Raw genomic sequence first — 25,717 nt, 5'->3', positions numbered from 1 at the left:
TGGGACACGTGGACAGAATAAAGATGGTGTGAAATGTGAAAGTCGGTGTTGCAGCAACGGGCGCTTTTATAACAAACACCTTCTACGTGGCAGAAACGGCCGACCAGAGTGTAGACAGGTCCTGAAACAAACTTCACATAAAGTGCAAATGACGTGGTTTTCCTCTCATGGCGTCAGACCAGCTGAAGCTCCAGTAAAACCAGGGACAGAAGATCCTCCTGCAGGTTTAATGGCTCTCGATCACCACCGGCTCGTAGCCGCCAGCAGACACCCTGAAAGATCAGAGTGAAGGAACCAGTTAATTATTGTTCAGGAAACTCACATCCTGATTAATGTCAGACCATCACAACCATCCACGGGCGGCTCCCCTCAGGACGCCAGCTTCGCTGTCCAGGCTGCAGAGGTCAGCAACCTTTGTCCCCATGGCAACCAAACTCTTAACGTTCATCTGTTCTTGTGATTAACTCTTCACTGATCGATGCATCTTTTATGAAGACGTGGAACGTTCTATGTTAGCTGGAAAGTATATTGTTTGTCTTTTTATTTATAAGTCACCTCATTCCCTCGGTTCTGTGGTTTTATATTTAATATACATGAGTTAGATCATCAATTTAGGGTTTATTTAGTGTAAGCTGCTCTGTTTTAGCTCAAATGGAGGAAAAATGACAATTAAAACTCTGATCGATAACACATCCTTCCTGTATCATCCAGACATTTTTACACATTAAGAGAAACTATTTAAAGGAGGCAAAACAGTTATCACAACAGCAGTTCAGATAACTGTCATCATGGAATTCTGTGATACTTTTGATAGTATAATGTGTAAATTAAATGAAAGAAGTAAATAGATATAAAACAATTTTAAGATTATGATAAAATATTTTAAAAAATAAATAAAATAAAGTAAGCACAGAATGAAAATGCGGAAGTTAAATAACTTTGTGAAATTTTAATGATGTAAATTCAAGTTTAAATCAGCCAATTCTCCCAAAGATTTAAACCCAAAGTGTAATGATGAAGTTCAGCTTTAATCTGATTAGTTAATGTTATTAAAATGAAATTAAATAAGAAAGGAACTTGCTTATAAAATTTTAATGACTCAAATTTAAAAACAAGGTATTTTAAGCCCACGGTGTGAAAGTTTCAGACAGAGAAACTCATCTTGGTTTCCTGGAATGACCCGTGTCTCTGTGACGGTGAAATGAAAGTTATATGTGGAGGAGTGGAAGTGAGAGCAGCAGGCGGCAGACAGACGTATGGAGGAAGTGGTGCAGACGCTGAACATGAGGAGAAGCCGACTTCTCACCTGTTTCCCAGCCTGATGCCGCTGAGCGCCGTGCTTCCATCTCTGCTGACGAACAGACGAAGGTTGCTGTCTGAAAAGCAGGAAACAGAGCGAAGGTCAGCAGAAAGCAGGAGGCTTCACGTCCTGCAGCTCAGGACGTTTTCACCAGTATTTCCAGACTAAAACTCGTCTTGTCTCCCCTGAACTTTTCTGGCATTGTGTAAACGTCCAATCTGCTCGATCCATGAAAGCCGGTATTACCATCACTCCTTCAGCCAGACACTGGAGTGTTTTCGTCTGGTTTTACGTCAGTAGCGTGAATTTAAATTAGAAAAGGAAACAGTGGAGCTGGCCCTCCCACAATGATTCGCTTTGGTCTGAGCGACGTTGCAGGCTAACGTTAGCACACTGTTGTGTGACTGTAGCGCTCCCTTGTTAAACACACCTGGCTCAAATTAAGGGGACCGGTGCAGAGCTTGACAAAGACCTGCTGGAAAACCATTCTACTTGAATCAGGTGTGTTGTAGCAGGGAAACATCTAAAACCTGCCCAAGAGGTCTGGAGTTGGTGATCCCTGTTCTAAGCCATGATAGAGTGAAACAGGCGGTCATGGTTTGTTTACATCAAACACACACAGCAACAACACTATAAAAACATCTAACAGTGCCCTTGCAGGAGCAGAGACGATGCATGAAGGGTTTTAATCCCAACTGCTTTCACCCTCCACCCTCCAAGATCTTCTACACTTCCAAGATTTTCCATGTTTCCATCTGCTTGTTCGTGTAGAAACTGGCCAGAAGCAGCAGATAGTTCCAGATATCAGGAACTGATACGGAACCACTGACAGCTCCACACTCTCCCCTCCCCTCAGGTTAGGAGTCTGGGCGTCATCCTCGTCAGTGCTTTGTCTCACATCAGTAACATCACCCGGTCTGCAGATTTCCATCTATAAAACATCGACTCCGCCCCTCCCTCACCCCCCGATGCTGCCGCTATCCTCGTTCAGTCTCCTTACCTCCCAGACTGATCACTGCGACTCTCTCCTGTTTGGCCTTCCTCAGAAGTTCCTCCATAAGCTTCAACTGGTTCAGAACTCAGCTGATCATCATTGGATCAAACCGTCTCATATCATATCACCCCTATCCTACAGCAAATCCACCAAATCATCTTCTCTATACCTTCAAGGCCATCCATTACCTCACTCTTCCATATCTGTCCGATACCCTCCCCATCTCGTTCCCTTAGATCCTCCTCCTCCATCCACCTCACTGCCCGCCTCAGCACCATGGGGAGCCCAGCCTTCAGTCGCTCTGCACCTCAGCAATCCTTATGTCTCTGGGGGTCTTAAAAGGCGCTTTGAAATAAAATGTATTATTACTATTATTATTATTATTACTGAACTGAGGGATTTCTCTGATTCAGAGTTTTAATCTTTCTTGCATATCTTCTAAAGATCTTTTGACATCGTTTTTAAAGGTATGGGTTAAGGTTAGGAGCAGCTGAACTCACATCTAAACTAAACTGAAATGAGAATCAGACGTTTCCACTGGTTGGGTAAAGTAAATAAGTGTGTGGAGTCACCACAAGGTGGCGGTGTAACACAACACTTAGTGGTTTTAATGGAATAGATGAAGGTGTCCTGACCAGAAACTGCTGGTGAGTCGCATTACTCAAATCTTTTCCAGGTCAAGCCTGACTTTTGAAAACACTTAAAACTAGTATATAATCTTGTGTCTTAGTGAACTCTTCCATCCACATCTTCTAGATGAAGCTAAAGAAAACTAAGAACCCAGCAACCCTAGCAGGACAGGCACCAGAAAAACTGAAAACATTTCGACAGGTTCCAGGGTCGGGATTTATAAATCACAGAGAATAAAATCACCACCTTCCTGTCAAGAAAAACTAAACTTTCTCAAAGCTAAAATCGGACTTTACAAGCAGAAACCAGAAACGGACTCTGTGGAAATCTGTGGATGTACCAACAGGTCAGTCTGGGAGAGTCACAGCAGAATGTGAAGTGTGCTCTTTCCTGTAGCAATAGCATGTTGGTAAACCCACGCTCTCATAACCAAACCCTTAAGTTTCATTGCTTCAGCTCTGTGATGTAATCCCTGCAAGCTGCTGTCGTAACATCACATCCTGCAGGCTCATCGGGAGCAGCTTCGTCTGCCCTCTGCTCTACCTTCAGTGTTGTGGATATCTTCAAAGTTTTGACTCTGGACTATTTTCTCCACAATGTCGTCAGCATCCATGCGGGTGTCGTTCACCCAGGAGGGGTGACTCTCCACTGAGTTCTGCTTCCTCCTGAAAACAGTTGACAGACATAAATGAATTAATAAATCCGTGCAGAGCTAGATGTACAATTGTTTTATTCCTGTCTGTACCTGGGAGGCCTGTTAGGGGGCAGCACAGGCCGCGGGGGTCGAGGGGGTCTTTCTGGACGTCCGGCATCCTTGTCGGCCTCGGGAGGTGTGTCAGCAGTGAAAGCCAGGCCCCCGGAGGTGCTGCTTCCCGTCGAGGTATTCCTGCGATGCGTGAGGTCGGACAGGCTGGAGGAGCAGGAGTGCTCGGTGCTGTAGCCTGCAGGACGGCGGGGGCACACGGGGGCGTCAGAGCCAACAGCAGAGGGATGTTTTTTAACTAAAACCAGCAGATCCTGGCTGGTAAAGAATGAAACTCCTATTCAGGTTTTCATTCTGTGACCCGTCCACTGCTGCAGGGAAATGTTACGCCAACGTACCAGCTCGGATTAAAATGATGAGTAAAGCAGCCGTCACCGTATCAGAGTCTGAATTAATCTTTGTTTCATCTTTTATATTTGATAAAAACCCGACTTTTTCATTGTGTTCCCGCCGGGACTCTGACTTCCTGTTTGTCACCATCTACATGTTTATTTATCTGGTCAGATTCCAGCTGCCATGGTTACAGGATGCTGTTTATGTGATGGAAAGATTTAATACGATCCTGATGGTTAACTTTTTCTTTAAACACATATAGGTGCATGGTGGGTGCCCGGACACGCCCACCTACGAGGTCGTATGTCACACCCACTGGGGCAAATGTCGGGCGGTAAAGTGGATGGACTTTCTGACCACTTTTACCTAGAAAAAGGTTTGTTTCGTTAATAAAATTTTGTTCGTAAGAAAATAAGTTTTATATCTATATATATATATTTAATAAACAAGATCTGGATGTGCATGCATTATAGCCACCTGCTGACGCCGGCCACTGCCTGAAACTACCGTTTGGAGAACTGCTCTTCCTATCATTACCAAGCGTTGGATTGTTCATCCACTAATAGGGAACGTGAGCTGGGTTTAGACCGTTAGTTTTACCCTACTGATGATGTGTTGTAGTAATCCTGCTCAGTACGAGAGGAACCGCAGGTTCAGACATCTGGTGTGTTTGGCTGAGGAGCCAACGGTGCGATGCTACCAACTCTGACTGAACTGCTTATGATGACATGTACTAATTCAGGAGAAAAACATCAATAAGATTGTTTTATTTATTTATATTTTAGGCTTTAGACCATAAAGATGTTCCGTAATTCTTAAAGATGCATCACGTATTTTTCGTCTGGGACGCCGTGTGACTGACAGCTGAGTTCTGATTTAACGCGTTACGCTAGCAAGCGGATATCATCACACCGGCCGTTTTTAACGCACCGTTGCTGATTCAGCAAAGAAACCCAACAATATATTATTGGAGTCAAAATAGGGCCGACTTCCTCTGGCTGGAGAGAAGTCAGAGCGCAGGTAGGATGAAGATGGATGCTCTGCAGTTTCCAACTAAACGTATTTGCTACAGTCCAGCTGTGTTTTGCTGCCTTCTCTGTGGTTCAAGCATGTGCAGAAACGACTTCCAGCACTGAAACAAGCAGAATGCGTGAATACCTGCTTATTGCTGCCTGCTTTTTCCTGCTGATTTGATTATGACATAGTTTAAACCACCTCTCTCAATCAGCTGAGGTGCATTTTCATTCTGAATGGACGGTCGATCAGATGGAAAGTGCTTTATGGGGATGTGTGATGGGGGAATTATGATCAGCTGGTTTGTATTTCCTGAGAAAAGAGGTTACACAGCAGTGGTCAAACTGGGAAATCTAAATATTCAAATGTTCGCATTTTCCTCAGGGAAATTCCTCAGTGACGCATCTTTTAAACCACATCAACACATCCATCTTGATTGAAAAAAACTGTGAAAACTTTGCTTTCTTCCCCGTCCTGTCTTATAAAAACAGCCCCTGGATGTGAATCCTGTACCTGAGATTTTGCTGTGCTGGCTGGCATAGCTGGAGTTACGAGAGTGACCCGACTGGAAGGCTTCTGCAGGACCGGACTGGTTCTGATTCGCCTCCGATTCTTCCAGGAGACCTGAAGGCATCAGAGGAGAAAAATATTAATGTAACCGAGTCGAAGATGCTGGACAGGGACGGCAGAGAAATCCATCCAGGAATGTTGTTATTCTGGCATTTGGAATTATTTTCACGAGTCAGGGACCAGAATATTTTTGTTAAAAATCTTCTAGTTAGACAAAACACTTAGCCTGAGTTTATCTAGTAAACCCTTAGGACCATCATCATCTTCATCATCATCATCAAATCACACTAATTTGATCAAACAGTTTCATCCCTTCAGAAACTGGGCCGTGTCTCTGAGCTCCATCCAGCCCCGTAGTGAACCTGCTTCTAGTAAAAACCAGTTATCTGCTCGTGGACACGCCTCATACCCGAGCTGACGATGGAAGGCCGGGGCTTCGGAGCTCGGCCCAGGGAAACGCCTCCAGCTGGCCCCGCTCCACCAGCCGTTCCCTCCCCCTTGCAGTCCAGCTGCAGGGTGTGCTCTCGTCCCGGGACGGAGATGGACTTTGCTGTGCTCGGAGGTCTGCAGGGAAATTAAAACCAAAACAAGACAGAGTTTCTGAGTCTGGAACAGATTAAACCAGCAGAGACCAGCAGTTTGTGGCCGAAGGGGAAAAAGAGTCAGAGCGACAAAATAAAAATGACTTTAAAAACGTTTAAAAACGAGGATCCAGTTTCATTTTAATGTTTTCATTTTTATTTCTCTTATTTTATTTAAAAAATTCATTTTATTTAGAGTGTTGTAACCAACTATTGAAAGAAAATTTATCTTTATGGAGTTTATTTTAAATGATTTATTCTTTGCTTAAATTTTTTCTTTTCAGTTTTATCCAAGTATTAAGATTTAATTACAGTTAAACATCTCCCTTTTAAACTTCCAGTGTTTTAGTTTCCCAGTACAGTTGCTGATGTTCAGGACAGAGCTCTTAGAAGTGTGTGTGTGTGTGTGTGTCTCGTGGGTTTGCCCTGGCCGGTGTGTTTTGGATCAAATAAACAAACAGACATGGTCACCGTCTGCAGGTCCTGAATGAATCATCATGCTGCAAAGGATCAAACTGGAGCATTGAAATGTCGGAGCGGAGCTGTAACTATTTCATCGGTGTCTTTACACACTCATTAATTATCTCATGGTGACGATTAGGTATGAAAAACATTTAGGTTGTTGTATTCTTATTGTTCAAATATCATTCTTTAATACACAAGAACATTTTTAAATGCAATTGTGTGTTCCTCACTTCATTTCGATTCTTCCGTAGTTTACACTGTACAAATAGATATGTAGTTTAGGTTACTTGAAATATGTTTTGCATTAATTGATGTTGGACAGTGACACAGATTCTAGGAAACCTCTTTATTGCCATATTTGGAAGTGAGAATCATATTAGACCCTCGACCCAGTTTTATACATCAGAATGTCTCTTTTACCAGATTGATTACTTGAAGAGGAGAAAAAAGGTTGTATTTTGAGTAAAGGCTCCCTCTTTACAACGAGCTGGTGGTAAAAGGGTTACATGTAAATACAAGCCAGGAAGGTTTTCAGGCCAGAAGGTTTGAGAAGCTCCGCTGTAGAGGATCTCTGCAGGAAGCGACAATGAACATGTATGACAAGCTGAGTTCGATCTGGGGGGATATTCCACGAACGTAGCTACAGAAAGACAGGCTGTATGAGGAAAGCTTGAACTAACAGCATCTCTGAATTAAGGCTCAAGCCGTTCCACTAATGGGCTCGACACACAGGAGGCGACCAACGACAGCAGCCGTGCATCGCGCTCTAAGGTCGCTTTTCTCCAAGATATTTGATTGGTTATGATATTGGTGGGGATTTACATCTCAAACCAGTTTAACAACCAGTTTAACAGCCAGTTTAACAACCAGTTTAACAACCAGTTTAACAGATGGAGAAGATTTTGCACGAATTGACAGAAATCTTGCTGTTTACTGTATAAAAGAAAAACAACTCTGGGTTCATCAGAGTTTACAAATAGGAAACAGCATCATGAATATCATCATTTGATGGACCTCAAGGCTGATCCAGATCGATCCAGAACCTGCGTTTGGATAATTCACTCTGTAGCCACACGGCTGCCTTTTATTCAGCTAAAATGATCCATTCTTTCATGTTCAAAGTGTTTGCAGACGGCGCCGTCCAGCCTGCTCTCATTGGTCCGTCCATCAAGCCCCTCGTTGGTTGGCTGTACGGCCAGGCGACAAAAATTTAACATTTTTCTATTTTCTTGTGTTGTGTGCACGTCTACATGAACGAGCACAACATTTCACATTCACGGATGTCGCCTGTCGCTTGGCTGGAGGAGGACAGCGATTTTCACCTCAATACACAGGTTCCATAGAAAATGATGGAGAAGGAGCGACGCCACCTCCCGTGTGTCGAGCCTATAACACATTTCAGCTTCATCTACTAGAGTCTAATCCCAGCGAGGCTTACATAGCCTGGCTATGTGGGAGGTCCTGAGGAACGTAGGAAGCCCTGACGAGTGGATGGTGGAAAAGAGGAGCAGCAGAAAAAGAGAGCAAGACGAGAGCTTCATTTTCTCATCAGCTGAACAAAGAAAGCTGATGGAGGTCAGTGACGTGTGGTGGGTTCATGGCTGGTGAGGAACGGACTCCTCTGGAGTCACATTTACATTGTAAGAACTAAAAAGAGCTTCTTATTTCACTATTCATCCACCAGCATGAAACCAGACAGAGTACTGCCTGCTTCACCTGCTGACTTTACTTTATTGTAGATCAGCAGGAATAATTCTCTCACACACACATTAAAGACATTACACACACTGTGGAGAGTCATGGTGTGTAACACATATTTTTGTGACGTTCATATTGATGATATGCTGAGGAACAGAAACGCGTCATGAATCCAGTTTGTACTGGATCACCAGTCAGAGGAGGCCCAGCTCACCACGGCCTCACCCAGGATCTCCATCCTGAATCTGATCAGGGAATTTTTTTTGTAGAGTCAAACTGAAAATGCATTTTTAACACAGATCAGTGGAAAATAATATTTATTTTATGTACTTTTTTCTGTCCTGACCAAACATCTGCTGTCAGTTTATTTCACCGTCCTGGTTTATTTCTGGTTCCTCTTGTTATGAACCTGTTTACATAAAGCAGCTGAATTGTCTCTGTATGTACTGGCCCTGTTCAGTTTATTAATAACACAATAATCAATATGCATCATCTTTGTGATTATCATAAATGTGTGTGTGTGATCTACATTAATTCTGCCCTGTTACATCTAAACAGCAGCATCTTACCAGCAAAGCGAACCTGCAGCAGGTGGAAACAAAGAACCAGAACATGTCTCAGAGTGGGAGGATCTTTGAAGAAATGTTTGTTCTAAACGTGTTGAGCTGTAAACATGTTGCTCTGTAGATACTAAAACAACGTCAGAGACCACTGCTACTGGTGGTCCTCCCCCTGAAAACCGTGGGTCTGGTGGTCTGAATGAGCTTTGAATGAAGCGTCGCCCTCTGCAGGGTCATTAATAAAAGACCAAACCATGGTAACCAGAAAGGAACTCTGTGTCTATCTATCTATATCTTTCTCCATCCATCTCTTTAGACCAGCTTTCTCTTCTCCATCTCTCTCTTTAACACCCTCAGCTGATCCCAGTTTTACTGATAGCCAACCAGAGGCAGTGGAGGTGGGGTTCCTGTAGTTAGGGAGGGGGGTTGATGAGGTATTAATTAGTTTTAATGAAAACCATGTTCCTTTTCATTTAATTTCATGTTCAGTACGTGTATAGTTCTTTGGTTACACTGGTGCTGACAGATTTATTTATTATTCTAGACAAAGTAGTGATGTCTGTTTTTTATTTTTGTTTTTTTTTTTTTACTTTATTTAATCTAATTAGGGGTTAATCAGATGCTCATTCATTGGAAAATGGATGCCTCATTTATATTATTATAATTTATATTTACAACCCAGTGGTGGATTACTGCCACACAGAAAATAAATCCAAAGTGTCATCATTTGTGTTACTTACGTTTTAAAACACGGATCTCCGGACAGAAGAGTCATTCCGATGATCACCTTAAAGACACAAGCCATGACGTCACTATGGTCCAAATGAAAGACTTCTTCATGTCCCAGCTGTTTACAGCTCAGACACTGAAAGGCTCGTTTCCCTTTGTAGCTCTGCAGCGTCTCATCTGCATGTTTTCTAAAGCAGTAAAAAACTATTTTGTCATTTTAACATCAATAAACCAAGTTAGGAAGAAAAAAATCAACCAGGAGCTGAAAGCCGATGATCAGCGTCTTCCAGCTAATCTTTGGTTGATCACTGAGAAAGATTAACTAGAAAAATACTGAAGTAAATTCCCAATAAGCTCACTGACGTAGGAGTTACGCACATCTACACGCTGAAGTTTTCCAGAGGAATGAAATGACCCTGTGCCAATGGCACTGGCTCTCAAGAGAAGTTTAACATGATAATCTGTGGGTGGCGCTGCTGAGTCTCTGAACAGCACCACCTCCACCCACAGAGACAGTATGCTCATGCTTTTAAAAACTGGCAGCACAAATCTTTCAGACACAAGCCAACACACAAGCTGAGCCTAATCTGGACGCTTTGGAGCTGTTATCAGCTCTAAAAACTCAGTTCTGACTGAAGCAAACACTAAAGCAGAAGTCTTTCATCAGTTCTTCCAGACAACGGGAAAAACTGACGACCTGGTTTTCCTCTCTGGCTGCTTCCAAATTCATCTGTGGACTGGAAACAATCACAAGGTCAAATGTTGCAGGTCAAAGTGCAACTTCAATGATAAAACTATCTTCAGACACGTCAGGAAGTTTGATTGGTCAAGCTTTAATCAAGCTCCCGTCTTGTTTTTGCCTCATTTCCTTGCCTTCAGTATGGAGTTGTCCTGCCGTGTGTTCTTGGTGTCATATCCCTCCAGCAGACAGCATCGCACGGTGGAGCCAGAACCCGCAAACTCTGCCATGTTGAGGTCTGTGAAGCCCAGCTGAGGGTGAGGAGGAGTTAAAGCAGAGTTAATTCTGGATTCACTAATAAAGGGCTTTGCTGCTGTGTATTTAGAAAGGAGAGACACCCATCACTTAACACTGCTAACGTCACGAGCTTCTGCAGCTTTAGTATATGACAGGGTACAAAACCACATGTCAGACCGGACCAAAAGTGAAACCTGTATTTTACAGCTGCTTTGATGAAACATTTGCTGGCACCTGCTCACACAGTGTGATGTAGCCACACTGCTCAGGTTAGATTCAGCAGCTGGTCGTAACGTGTGGAATAAACCCGGAAACACGCAGGTTAACAGGGATGAAGTTAAAGTATCGATGCATCAGATAGCTGGATGTTACATGAAGTAAGCAAAGAGCCCAATGTGACTATTTATTCTTTCTTTTGGTGGATGAGTCTTTATACTTTAAAAAAAAAACTGGATCTGTCCCAAAATTCATGAGAATATTTTTAGCTTGTTTTTGTCTTCTTGTGATTTTTGAAGTTTCATAAGTGGAATTAAAAACTCATCGTAGCTCAGGGGTCACATATAGCTCAAGTTCATCATCAGTGGGTCGGACCAGTAAAACAACAGCATGACAACCTAGAAATAACGAAACCTCCCAGTTTCCCCCCGTTGTTTTAGAGCAAAAAGGTACCGGTACATTATCAAGATCTTTACATTTCATGATCTATTCTTCAAGAAAAAAAGTTATGAACAACCTGAAATTCTGGAGAAAATTAGGTCCAGATTCTACAATAATTTTTCTTAGTTACACATTAATATAATGTAATTATGGTAGTTCCATGACTTCATAATATAACTGGAAAAATAAGAGGATTTACTGTCTAAAATAGGAAAACAGCGGAATCTCTTGGAATCCAGTAAAAAATATCAAATGTCATTACTTTTCTCCCAAATGAGATGCCGACATTTCAGAATGAATCATTTTAAACTAGAATGACTGAGTTAAAAATATGTAGTTGGGTTTTTATATATCGGATGCTAACTTCGCTCCATGAGCTCCTAGCGGCATAAATGAACCAACTGCTGAGGGATGGGACCCACCCTGAATGGCAATGAAGGGACGGACAGTCCTGATACTGAAAGCTCAGTCCCATCCAACTACCAGCCGATAACCTGTCTCTCCACAACATGGAAGCTCCTGTCGGGCATCATAGCGGCTAAGGTAAATGGGCCCATGGATCAGTACATGACAGAGACACAGAAAGGCCTTGATAAAGGTACCAGAGGAGCAAAACACCAGCTGCTGGTTGATAGAACTGTCGCCCGAGGCTGTAAAATCAGATGGACCAACCTGTGCCCTGAATATTGTGACTCAATACCACATACATGGATCCTGGAATGTCTGAAGCTGCACAAGATCAATAACACAAAGAGCCTTTGTTGCAAACTCAATGAGGCTGTGGCAGACCACCCTTGAGACCAACTTCAAGTCAATTGCACAAGTCTCCATCAAATGTGGTGTATACCAAGGAGATGCTCTGTCCCCGCTGCTGTTCTGCATAGGCCTGAACCCCCTCAGCTAATTAATAAACAAGTCTGGCTATGGCTACCAACTCAGGAGTGGGGCCACCATCAGTCACCTCCTCTACATGGATGACATCAAGCTGTACGCCAAGAGTGAGCGAGACACTGACTCAGTGATCTACACCACCAGGATCTACAGCTGGGACATCGGAACTGGAGAAATGTGGCCGAACGGTAACAAAGAGAGGGAAGGTAGTCCATACAGAGGGCATTGCACTCCCAGAGGGCAGAATAGCAGATGCTGAGGAGAGCTACAAGTACCTTGGCATACTACAAGCAAATGGCAACCACGAAGAAGCCACAAGGAAAGCAGCCACAGCCAAATATCTGCAACGAGTAAGGCAAGTCCTGAGAAGTCAGCTCAATGGCAAGAACAAGATCCGGGAAATTAACAGCGATACCCTGCCAGAGATCAGATACCTGCTGGGATCATAAGCTGGTTAAAAGAGGAAGTTCAGACCACAGATGTTAAAACACAGAAGCTGTTCCACCCCAGATCCAGGGTCCAGAGACTATACACTAAAGTGCAAAGAGGGAGGCAGACGACTAGTGAGCATTATGGCCACTATCCAAGATAAAACATCCAGGCTCCACAAATACAAGGGATAAAGCACTGAGTGAATGCGGCAGGTAATGGAACCTGGAACAGAATGAAATGGAGGAACCATCATAGGAGGACAAGCCCCTGCATGGGATGTACCACCGACAGAGAGCTGAAGTGGTGGAACAAGTCCTACCAAAGACTAGAGAGGGCTGGACTGAAGGACAGCACAGCACAGAGGAGCTAATCATGGCAGCACAGGAGCAAGCCATGAGTACCAGGGCAATCGAGGCCCAGATCTACCACACCAGGCAGGACCCCAGGTCTACCACACCAGGCAGGACTCCAGATCTACCACACCAGGCAGGACCCCAGGTCTACCACACCAGGCAGGACCCCAGGTCTACGACCCCAGGTCTACCACACCAGGCAGGACCCCAGGTGCAGGCTGTGCAAAGAGGCCCCTGAAACGATCCAGCACCTAACAGCAGGGTGCAAGATACTGGCAGGCAAAGAATACATGGAACCCCATAACCAAGCAGTACAGAAACATCTGTGCAGAACATGGACGGGAGACCTCTAGGTCACAATGGGAAACACCTCCCAAGGTGCTGGAGAATGAGAGGGCTAAGATCCTGTGGGATTTCCAGACACAGGCCGATAAAATGGTGGAGGCCAACCTGTGTCCCCCACAATGGAGGAGTGGCTCCACCAGATACCTGGAGAACCATCAGACATCTCCATCCAGAAGACAGCAGTCCTAGGAACAGCTAAGATACTGCACAGGACCCTCAAGCTCCCAGGACAGGGAGTAGGTTTATCAATTAGATTTTTTATGAGTTTTATTGGAGTGGGACGTTGTCTGTTTTATGGTATTTATAATGTTGTAATTTAACCACATTCATTTGTTGACCTGCCCTGGGACAACAGATAGAAATCAGCCGGTGGGATCACTGTTTTTACTGTTGATTAATGTTTATTTGTGCTTGGTCCCAAACAAATAAAAAAAAAAGACAAAAAAAAAGAAAAAAGTTGCATGACACCACAAAGAAAAACATTAATATGATAATAAAGGAGCCTCACAACATCACAGCTCACTACATTTCATAATCCTGGGAGCTTGATGATTATGCCATCTTTCCAAAAAAAGCTGAGAGGAAGCACAACGAATGGATAAATGTAGCAACTCCAAGACGAAGTTTAGCTGTAGTTTTGACAGACATTTAAAAGGAAAAAAAGAAATTAATACAATAGCTGCATCAGTAAATTGGGTTCACCTAACTGGCCGTTGCAATAAATGCTGAAGCTTCATCAGCACAAAGACTCCTGCTCGATGTCATTAATTCCAGTTAAAATATGTTGTATAGTCAGCCACGTATTTCTAATAGTATAACATACCAACATTTAAACAGCAGCTTTGTACTAGGCTAGTAATATTAATCTCATAGTAACTGAACAAAGAATAATATTTTAGCTGCTTGGTTGCAATCAAACTGAACGTTTTGTTCTCTTGCAGAAATTCTGTTCTGTCAACGATGTAATCATCCAAGAATGTGACACTTGCAGCACATTTAGAAATTTGACCTCCGAAGTGCAGGTCAGGAATCTCATTCCAGTGGCGCTCCCTTCCCTGGAGGTAATAGCCCTTTGTCTTAACTCCATTTGTGTTATTCTAAAACAACTCAGCAGCTCTCTCAAGCTAAAAGATGCAATTCTTTATTGTCCAGGTTTCCCTCTCTCCAGGGGAGCTTCTGTTTTTATAGGTGCACATTTAAGGAAACCAACTTCTAAGGAGGGAAGCAGAGTACGAGTATATTTAACTCAAGGAAATCTAAATGGAGAACAGGGAAAAAACCCAGAGGAAACGGCTCCTGTCAGGCCGCCGTGTACACGGATCAACAGGCGTTTACGTTCATGACGGGTTCGACCTTGTAGCTCCTTTCATGAGACGTGACTCATCCATCAGGAGAAGTTACTGTTACGGTTCGAGAGGTGGTGGCAGGATGTTTTCCAAGATTCCGGGGAAAAAGTGAACACAAGATGGACAGGTTTTAGGTTCATGTTTGCTCTGAGCTGGAGGCGTGCTTGTGAGAAATGTTAATATTTACAGGACGTGGCGTTAAAGTTTACAGAAGCTCGTCTCTAACTGTTTCTATGTGTTTATAAATGGTAGAAGTGAGAAGGAGACACGAGTCCTTACCTTTGTATATGCTTTTCCTCCTTTAAGTTCCTGCAGGGAAAACAGGAAGTCAGTAATGAAGCCAGAGATCCAACCTTTTATTACAGAAGCTACAGATTACAGAGATGAAATTATAGACTGGGACCACACTGTGCTGCTGAGGCAACGTTTGCATGAGAGATTTACTTCAAACCTAATCTGAAACTCTCCGATATGTTCCTATGAGAAAGTCGTCAAACCTCTGATGCTGTAGATCTGAGTATCGTTACAAAGCAAAAATCCTGCCCTGAGAAAACAGAACAAAACCTCCAACTAAAGCCGCGTTTCCACCAACAGCTCCGGTTTAGAGGACAGTTGAGTTCAGTAAATCCTGAGCTGTGATGCGTTTCCTTACCCGGTAAAGGGTGACTCAGCCAGATAGACGTGTCAGCGACGTCACAGTGTGATGTCATAGCAGCACGACGTCTTCCTTGAATTATAGTGAAGAAGAAAACGACCAGAAATAAAGGAAGAGGAAGGTGGACGTAGAGATGTTTGTGCTCTTTCTTCTTCTTTTAAAGAAGTCAGAGTCACGCTGGAAGTGACGATTCTTTCTACCAATCAGCGAACTGCAGCGTGTCAAGCGCCACTCTGGAGGGTCGGATCGGTAAGAGTGCGATCCCTACATAGGGTTTCCAAAAAACTAGTACAGGTCAGTTGGAAATTCAGACACCCGTCCCTGTTTTTGCCTGTGGAAACACTAAAAAATGCGAACGGACCCGAAGCAGCTGGTGGAAACCGGGCTAAAGGAAGAGTTTCTACAAAAACTCTAAAACTTATTAATCTGAGTTAAAAATTAAATGTGATTAACAAGTAATTTGACAATCAAACACATTTTTCAGGAAAAATACTAAATATTTTATCATCTCAGAAAGGACTGAATGTGTTTTACTTCTCAGGACGTTACGCTTTGTTTGTAAGCAGGATTAACTAAAAGGTCAGCAGGTAAAGGTAAGCAGTCTGCTTTAGTTTAGTTTTTTTTCCAAAGACAGAAACAAACTGCTTTTATAGATGTTATTTTTGTCTTTGAAGCAAAGATTTTTATGGTTTTCATGATCTTTTATGGGATTTACTGGGAACACTGCAAGCAGATTAATGGAGGAACAAATAAAGCATAATTTAATGATTGCTTGTTACAGCCCAAATAAATATCTGAGTTGTCAGTGGTTAGTCCAATGTGACTGTAGAGGGATGTGGAGATAGATGAGATTATCAATGCCATGATGCCGTTATAGTTTCTCTAAGATGAAATCAGCATGGTACAGTTTGACTAATAACAGAAAGGGTAATGCTCTTGATGGACATCTGGGCACCTCTGGACCTGAAATCTTTGCATGCAGTCAATTCAGACCTTATTATACCTGTGTACACACATGAATTAAGGATATGGAAAACTTAGCCCAAATTTCCTTAAAGTCCACTTCTGCTACTACACCTTCATTTCTGCTTCTCCATAACTTTTGTTTGGTCCACGTCTGACCTTTAAAACACAAGTATCTACAGACAACTGCAACCTCAACGTCTGCTCCAGCTTCACCTTTTCACAACTCAACATTTCCAGTAACACAGCTGCTCTGCTGCGTGTTTACTGGTGCAACAGTGAAAACGTTCCCCCCTCAAACAGATTCCTGCTGCACCACAATCCAAATGTGGTTTAAGCTGTTTAAACTGAGAAATTCAGACTATAACAAAAATAAAAAGCAGATTTCAGTACAAGCCAGTTTACTGCCCAGCATTAAAGATTTATTCTTAATCTCCTACAGATGCACAAAACTGAAGCATCATTCCTTCCTCTCTGGTACTGCAGCGATAATGCTGAAAAAGTTTACGTTTTCACAATGCATTGTAGGAAGAGAGAAGTGTATAAATACTTCCTGCAACAATAATGCTGGATTTAAATGGATACAGACCCTTCTGTTCTGATCAGTGATCCATACATCTGTAATTCATTGCTTTAAAAAGACATGCCGGCGTATCACATGCAGACAGATCCAAGATTGACACAAACGTATGATAACATCTCCCTCTATCAAAGGATTAATCCGGTATTTGTGTTCCTTCAGTCGTTTGTATCTTGTAAATGCCCAGTTTTTGCTGAAATTCCAGTTTTTATTTGAGGAAATATGCTAAGTGAGTCAGTTCTCTGGATGTTTGTAGGTGCAGTTAACCATAGAAGAGCCGCTGATTTCTGCCTGTTCTACTCGTGTTTACCAAAAATCAAAACGCACTTCAATGACTAGCAAACTTCCACTGTTTGCATTTGTGTTGTCCAGAAGCTAAAACCAGATCAGTGTTAAGTATAATAACGCCATCATTCTTTCCTCAGCAGCATACGGTGGCAGCATGTGAGAGGACCCTTTGGGAGTCGTACCTTCCTGACCGACACCCTGCAGACAGATGGATCCAGGACTCCAGTGTGGGGGTTGGCGCTCATCTTCGACACAAAGGTGAACCTCTTCCTCCAGCGGACACAGTTCTCCTGAACCTCCTCTCTAAAAGAAAAAAGCATCTTTCAATTAATGAACTGTTCATTTCTGCCAACTCTTCAGTTCTCAGCTTCCAGACTTTGTTTTAAAGAAAGATTCATGGAGCTGATGCTGAAACATGTTTAATTACAGCAAAACCTCCTTTACAGAAGATCACTCTTCTATTTTTCCCCTTATTTTTTTTTTGCTAGATATTCAGGCTACAAAACAACATTTTTTTCCAGTCGTGTCATTTCTGTCTAACAGTCTTATGACCAGTGCGTCCACTGAGGGTTACAGCCAGAGCATCACTGAGAAAACATCATGAGCAACTTTTTCCAGCTGAGTTACAGAGCGGCTCCAGCGACATCTGATTCTCTAAATCACTTTAAATGCATTTCGATGGGGACATTTTATAAACAGAAGTTCTTGATCTTGAAACAAAATGACCCGAAGGCAGTGATGGAAGTACACCGACATTTAGCTTCACTGACAAGAAAACCTGTCAAGGAAACAGAACAATGGTGGACAGACTTCTGTGAAAACACTCTGCCTTGTGAGAAACAGCAACACCCTGTTTAATGGAAGGGAGAGAGGAAAAAAGGAGTAAAAACAATCCATATCACTGATCCGTTTGTTCATGAAGACGTACACAGATACCAGCAGCAGATCTCTGGCATGTTTCTGAAAACTCTTCAGCGCTGCACATGTGACATGTTGCTAAAATAACATTCCCATGAAAATGTGATTTTCTGCAGCCTGGGGGGACATCTGTAGAAGTGGGCAACATCACGTTTTCCATTTAGAGAATCTTATCAGTATTCTTAGTAACCTGGACGTTTTTATCTCCAAATTAAAAGTTTGTGGGCGACACGAATCCTGTCAGCAGATTTGGGATGAACACGTTGATATTTAGCAGTAATGTTTACTGTGACCACCTGCAAATAAACACAAAGTAAACATGATAAAATATCTTAACTAATACTAAACACAAAGCACAACTGTAGAACATACTGCTACATGTTAAGTATTTACACACAAACCAAAGAGTTAGACCAAAAACAAAATATGGAACATCCTTCATTTCTCTACATTTCACTTCCAAGCAGCCAGACATTTTTAAATATTTTTGCAGGTTTTCTAATACGAGGAGTAAAATTTGACATTAGCTGTTTTTTTTACTTATTTTCAGGCATGGATTCATCATCAGAAGGATGTGTTTTGGTTTTCTGTTTAAGCAACTAAACACTGACTTGTGACTATCCAAGCATAAAAAAGCCTGTATGTAACCATTAAACAGGATCTGAAAGAGATGTCCTGAAGAAATAGGAACAAATTCAGGAACGACCTGAACCTGGACCTGAGAGATGCATCTGGACCTTCAGCTGGTCCATCTACAGTCTACAGCTGGGGAAAGCGCCTACCCTGTGGAAAACATCCTGTATTGTTCCAGTTCCAAAGAAAAACCGCCCTGGTGAGCTGAACGATTACAGACCGGTGGCACTTACGTCCCAGCTGATGAAGACGATGGAGAGGCTCATCCTCAATCTCCTCAAGCCCCAAGTGCAACAGGCCCAGGACCCCCTACAGTTTGCCTATCGCGCAGGTGTGGGTGTGGAGGATGCTATTCTCTACCTCCTACACCGTGTCCAAGTACATCTGGATAAGGGGAGGGGCACAGTGAGGATCCTCTTCTTGGATTTTTCAAGTGCCTTCAACACAATCCAGCCCCTGATGCTTCTGGACAAACTGAGGGAGATGCAGGTGGACCCCTGCTTGGTGTCCTGGATTGGTAACTACCTCACAGAGAGACCGCAGTACGTCAGGCTAAAGGACATCACATCTGACACTGTTATTAGCAGCACAGGAGCACCCCAGGGGACGGTGCTGGCCCCCCTCCTCTTCACACTCTACACCTCAGACTTCTGTTACAACTCATAGCTGTGTCACATCCAGAAGTTTGCAGATGACACAGCCATCATGGGGTGTATCAGGGATGATGGAGAGGATGAGTACAGGAATCTGGTCAGTGACTTTGTCACCTGGAGTCAGATGAACCATCTCCAACTTAACACCTCAAAGACTATGGGGCTGGTTATTGACTTCAGGAAGTCCAGCCCACAACCACGTCCAGTGACCATCAGGGACGACAAGGTGGAGATTGTAGACAACTACAGGTACCTCGGGTTGTGGCTGGATAACAAGCTGGACTGGACATGCTGTACAGATCACCTGTACAAGAAGGGCCAAAGTGAAGACTGGGATCTTTAAACATCTGCAGGAAACTCCTGTGGATGTTCTATCAGTCTGTGGTGGCTAGTACGCTTTTTTATGCTGTTGTCTGCTGGGGGGGGTAACATGACAAAAAGGTGTGCTAACAGGCTGGAAAAACTCATCAGGCGGGCGGGCTCTGTGGTTGGCATGAAGCTGGACTCCCTGGTGACAGTGGCAGAGAGGATAACACTAAAAAAACTACTGGCTATTGTGAATGATGCCAGTCACCCTCTGCGCACTGTCATCAGTGCACAGAGAAGCCTGACCAGTAACAGGCTGCTCCTCCCCAAGAGTAGGACCAACCGGCTCAGAGACTCCTTTGTCCCCCGAGCCATCAAACTGTACAACTCTGCATTAGGCAGGAGGTGGAGAAGGAGGGGGAGAGGGAGGGGGAGAAGGAGAAGGAGGGGAGAGAGGGAGGTGTGCAGTCCGCCTGATACAACACATGCACAATAACCCATACAAACAGTTGCTATAACTTATACGTGCAATAGTGAACTGGGAATCTGTTCCACCTCTACTGTGTGCAATGCTTGTTTATATTGTTTTATTAACTTATCTTATTGTTATTAGATAATATTCAACAACTGGTGAAACTGAACCAGAACAAGGCTGCAGGTCCAGATGGTGTCAGTCCCAGAGTTCTCAAGACCTGCTCAAAACAGCTATGTCCGATTCTCCAGCACCTGTTCAACACCAGCCTGAGTCAGAGAAGAATCCCGGTGCTGTGGAAAACATCCTGCCTTGTTCCAGTGCCTAAAAAACCACAACCAGCTGAACCAAAAGACTACAGACCAGTCGCCCTGACATCTCACGTCATGAAAGTCCTGGAGAGACTCTTACTGGCTCACCTCAGCAAGCAGGTGAACACCTTTCAGGACCCATTACAGTTTGCATACCGTAATGGGCTTGGGGTTGAAGATGCCATCATATACCTGCTTCAGAGAGCCCACTCTCATCTGGACCAGTCAGGCAGCACTTTGAGGGTCATGTTCTTTGATTTCTCAAGTGCTTTTAATACAATTCAGCCTGCTCTGCTGTGTGAGAAGCTGCAGAAATTCCAGGTGGATCCCTCCACAACCACCTGGATTTACGACTACCTCACAAACAGACCACAGTTTGTGAGACTGAAAGGTTGTGTGTCTGAGATGGTGGTCAGCTGCACTGGAACACCACAAGGGACTGTACTTTCACCATTTCTATTCACGCTGTACACCTCAGACTTCCAGTACAACTCTGAGTTCTGTCATCTGCAGAAATACTCTGATGACTCAGCAGTTGTTGGGTGTATCAGTGATGGACAAGAAGCAGAGTACAGAGAACTGGTCGGTCAGTTTGTGAAATGGTGCGGTGACAATCATCTCATCTTGAATACCAAGAAAACAAAGGAGATGATTGTTGACTTCAGGAGGAACAAGAACACACATAGAAGTGTTTCCATCATGGGAGAGGAGGTGGAGGTGGTGGAGGAATACAAGTACCTTGGAGTTCAGCTGGACAACAGACTTGAGTGGAAAAGCAACACTGAGTACATTTACAAGAAAGGTCAGAGCAGACTCTACTTCTTAAGGAAGCTGAGATCTTTTAACGTCTGCACCAAAATGTTGCAAATGTTCTACAGGTCTGTTGTTGAAAGTGCAATCAGCTTTGCAGCAATCTGCTGGGGCAGCGGCATCAGAACCAGAGACTTGAAAAGAATTAACAAACTGATCAAGAAAGCCGGTTCTGTGCTTGGAGTAACTCTGGAGCCGCTGGAGTTGATCATCAAAAAAAGAATTCTGTACAAGCTGACGAAGATAATGGAAGATCCTTCACACCCTCTACACAACGCCGTGACGAAACAACAGAGTGTGTTCAGTGGGAGGCTTGTTCAAGTCCGATGCAAGACAGAGAGATACAGAAGATCCTTCCTTCCAGCAGCTATCAGGCTGAAGAACAAAGCCCTTAATTAATTAATGTGATTGTTAAAAAAAAAAAAAAAAAAAAAAAAAAAAATTACTACTACTACAATATTGAATTTCCCTTTGGGATTAATAAAGTATTTTTCATTCATTCATTCATTCATTCATTCATTCTTTCATTCATTCATTCATTCATTATTGTTATATTTATTGCATTCTATTTGCCTCTATTTTGCTTTGTACTTGTATATATTGTGTCTTGTGCTTGTCCTGCTTTACTGTTGGTGTTGTATTGCTACCGGTACCCAAATTTCCCTGAGGGCTCTCTGAAGGGATTAATAAAGTATTTCTATTCTATTCTATACTGTCGGCTGAAGCCTCGTCAGAAATGGTCTCCATGGAAACGTGGCTGTCAAGAAGCTGTTCTTAAGGAAGGGAAAGCCTAGGGTATGCCACCTGACACAAGAACTGGACTGAGGATCAGTGGAAACAGGAAATCCTCCCCAGAACCCAGGAGAACAGAACAAAAAGACTTTGGATAGCCCTTTCAGGAGCCTGGAGAACTATTCCAGAAGACGACTTGAAGAAATTACAGAAAGCTTGTCTAAGACGGTTCAGACTGTAATGCTCAGACCAAATATTCACTTTAAGTTCATTAAAAGTTGCACTAATTGTTTTGCCTCATATACTGTACTGAAAAAACAGAAAACCTCTTCAATGTTAGCTGTGAGGTTCAATGCCAAAGAAGCACAAATACAAGAAGAAAGCAGAGCCAAAGAAAACAACCAGCAAAAGGTCCTGTGTGGAACACCTGCAAGAAAATAAACAAAAATGAGGTCCAGCTCTCTGCACAGACAAATCCAGGTAATAAGGGAAGTAGACCCTCCTCCGTGGCTGCGGTGGCATTTCTCTGCCTGTCAGAGTGGAACAGGAGAGAATCGGAACAGGAGAGAATCAGAACAGGAGAAAATCAGAACAGAAGAGAATCAGAACAGGAGAGAATCAGAACAGGAGAGAATCAGAACAGGAGAGAATCTGAACAGGAGAGAATCGGAACAGAAGAGAATCAGAACAGGAGAGAATCGGAACAGAAGAGAATCAGAACAGGAGAGAATCTGAACAGGAGAGAATCGGAACAGAAGAGAATCAGAACAGGAGAGAATCGGAACAGAAGAGAATCTGAACAGGAGAGAATCGGAACAGAAGAGAATCAGAACAGGAGAGAATCAGAACAGGAGAGAATCAGAACAGGAGAGAATCGGAACAGAAGAGAATCAGAACAGGAGAGAATCAGAACAGGAGAGAATCAGAACAGGAGAGAATCGGAACAGAAGAGAATCAGAACAGGAGAGAATCGGAACAGAAGAGAATCTGAACAGGAGAGAATCGGAACAGAAGAGAATCAGAACAGGAGAGAATCAGAACAGGAGAGAATCAGAACAGGAGAGAATCAGAACAGGAGAGAATCAGAACAGGAGAGAATCGGAACAGAAGAGAATCAGAACAGGAGAGAATCAGAACAGGAGAGAATCAGAACAGGAGAGAATCGGAACAGAAGAGAATCAGAACAGGAGAGAATCAGAACAGGAGAGAATCAGAACAGAAGAGAATCAGAACAGGAGAGAATCAGAACAGGAGAGAATCAGAACAGGAGAGAATCAGAACAGAAGAGAATCAGAACAGGAGAGAATCAGAACAGGAGAGAATCAGAACAGGAGAGAATCGGAACAGAAGAGAATCAGAACAGGAGAGAATCAAACAGGAGAGAATCGGAACAGGAGAGAATCAGAACAGGAGAGAATCAGAACAGGAGAGAATCTGAACAGGAGAGAATCAGAACAGGAGAGAATCAGAACAGAAGAGAATCAGAACAGGAGAGAATCTGAACAGGAGAGAATCAGAACAGGAGAGAATCAGAACAGGAGAGAATCAGAACAGGAGAGAATCGGAACAGAAGAGAATCAGAACAGGAGAGAATCTGAACAGGAGAGAATCAGAATAGGAGAGAATCGGAACAGGAGAGAATCGGAACAGGAGAGAATCGGAACAGGAGAGAATCAGAACAGGAGAGAATCGGAACAGGAGAGAATCGGAACAGGAGAGAATCGGAACAGGAGAGAATCAGAACAGGAGAGAATCGGAACAGGAGAGAATCAGAACAGAAGAGAATCAGAACAGGAGAGAATCGGAACAGGAGAGAATCAGAACAGAAGAGAATCGGAACAAAATTCAGGGTTAATTCAGACAATACTTGATAAAAACCATCAACGGAGACCTGGGTGTTCGAAGTCGGTCCTCGAGGTCTTGGATGCTTCCTGCTGCAGCACCTGAATCACATGAATGGCTCAACATGTTTGGACAGATCTTAACAGGCTGTTGAGGAGAGACATTTAATTTGAAGCAGGTGTGCTGGAGCAGGAAACATGTAAAACCTGCAGGCCTGGAGCTGGATCCCCCTACTGTAGGTCAAAGTCTGAACAGAAGGCGCCCCTCTGTGTAATTTGTAGTTAATTATGAGCATCTACACTAAAACAAAGACGGACCAAAATAAACCAACCAGAATGCTGAAAGTTGTCCTCAAAGCTCTAAAACACTACATCTACATTTGGGAAACAAAGTGACTACATGGTGGTTTGTCTTCATTACTGCTGAACCACGAGAAGCTCCTGTTCTGTGAATCCCATCATTTTCTTTACAAAACTGGGACGTGATCCTCAGTATTTTTGCATTATTCATCTTCAAACAGAAGTTCTTCATCTTCATCGCAGTACTTTTCAGCAAATGTGTATTTTTCTGCAAATGTCTTTGAATCTTACATTTTTTTGTGAGGACAATGCCTGTTTGTGCCGCTTCCATCAGGAAAGCAGTACAGGAACATTAAAACCACCACAAAGACTCAGAGACAGCAAAGCTTTGAAGAAAAGCCCCCCTGTCGTTTAACACTTACCCCCCAGTACCTGCACACATGCACCCAACCCTCCACTGAAGATACACACCTTCTCACACACACACGCACGCACACACACACATACACACACACAGACCTTCATCCTTGCACTAGGATGCACTTTATCGACCCTGTAACTATTAATCTGCTGGGAATTCTCTCATTTTCTGTAAATATAGAGACGTTCTTTTAGCTTTTATAGATTTTATATCTTTATTTTTTACTTCGGCCTAAAGCTAAACACATCACATCTAAACTGTGAAAGTAATCAGACTACGCCTAGCATCTTGCTTGGGTAACGTTAGCCATTTTGGCTCGATTCCTTCACATTGTGAACTACACTTTTGGACAGAGTAGATGCAGCGTGCTTGAGTTTAAAGCTGTGATGATGCTTGCGGCGGCACTGGGGGAGATCGGCTGATTTACAAGCCGATTTTCTGTCAACTTCCAATCCTTCTGCAGAACCTGACCCCCTTTTCTGACCCAAATATTACAGTCTACCATAAAACATCCAAAAAACATTCAGCCATATGTTCATTTTATTGACTCAGAGGCACTACGTTTTAACAGTTGCGATATACTGCAAATCATAAAGACTTGAATCTTATTAAGAATTAGTTTTAATCTACTTCCAGAGGCTCAAATATTTAGTATTTTATGTGAAGTATAAACAGATTGAGTTATAACTTTAGAGGTTCATTTCTAGATCTGCGGCATCCCTGAAACCTTATTCGTAAAGCTTAGCATGCATGGGGGGGTACAAATGACGCAACCATGCATATACAACATAGCACACACTAACAGCAGCAGCTGCTCACATTCCCATCCCCCTCTTAACTATCCACCACCTCCTCACAATGTGTTGAGATTTTCACCACTTTATTTCTTCCCTCTCGTCTTTGTTCTTGATTTCTGCTTCTGTGAGAATCCTTTTTTGAGCATGTTTAAGGTTAGTTGTTGTTTTTATAGCTGGTAGCCAGTTGCAGAGGAAGAAGACAGGATTCTGGAGGGGTGCAGGGTTATATTTGTTTGTTTTATGGAGCTAAAATTATCCTCTAGGTGCTCAAGAGTCAACTGCTAAAGAATCAAATGATCACTGTCAGTCATAAAGTACTAATACTTCACTGTTGTTGTCAGTTCAATAACAGATACCAGAAGTATAAAGTTGTTTACATGGCATCTAGAGCATCTAATGC

The 25,717-nt window shown here is 43.1% G+C and overlaps 1 protein-coding gene across 8 annotated transcripts in view; it reads right to left on the bottom strand.

The window, feature by feature from the left end:
• fam102aa (family with sequence similarity 102 member Aa) overlaps positions 1–25,717 on the bottom strand; it is a 48,915-nt gene that overhangs the window by 1,775 nt on the left and 21,423 nt on the right. For 6 of the 8 annotated variants that reach the window (XM_041998923.1, XM_041998925.1, XM_041998927.1 and 3 more), the window contains exons 2-11: positions 17,306–17,426; positions 14,917–14,946; positions 10,511–10,627; positions 9,649–9,695; positions 6,014–6,168; positions 5,548–5,658; positions 3,670–3,865; positions 3,468–3,589; positions 1,307–1,376; positions 7–272 (exon numbers count right to left, since the gene is read on the bottom strand). In XM_041998923.1, coding sequence (XP_041854857.1) covers positions 227–272; positions 1,307–1,376; positions 3,468–3,589; positions 3,670–3,865; positions 5,548–5,658; positions 6,014–6,168; positions 9,649–9,695; positions 10,511–10,627; positions 14,917–14,946; positions 17,306–17,426 — 1,015 coding nt within the window. In that variant the 3' untranslated portion in view covers positions 7–226. Of the gene's footprint in view, positions 1–6; positions 273–1,306; positions 1,522–1,552; positions 3,590–3,669; positions 3,866–5,547; positions 5,659–6,013; positions 6,169–9,648; positions 9,696–10,510; positions 10,628–14,916; positions 14,947–17,305; positions 17,427–25,717 lie in introns of all 8 variants that reach the window. The other 2 variants (XM_041998929.1, XM_041998930.1) reach the window with 2 other exon arrangements.

This window comes from Melanotaenia boesemani, chromosome 11 (genome assembly GCF_017639745.1).
Source record: "Melanotaenia boesemani isolate fMelBoe1 chromosome 11, fMelBoe1.pri, whole genome shotgun sequence".
In the NCBI taxonomy this organism is placed as follows: Eukaryota; Metazoa; Chordata; class Actinopteri; order Atheriniformes; family Melanotaeniidae; genus Melanotaenia; species Melanotaenia boesemani.
The sequence above is the reverse complement of the archived record's forward strand: the minus strand, read 5'-3'. Positions and strand labels throughout refer to the sequence as shown.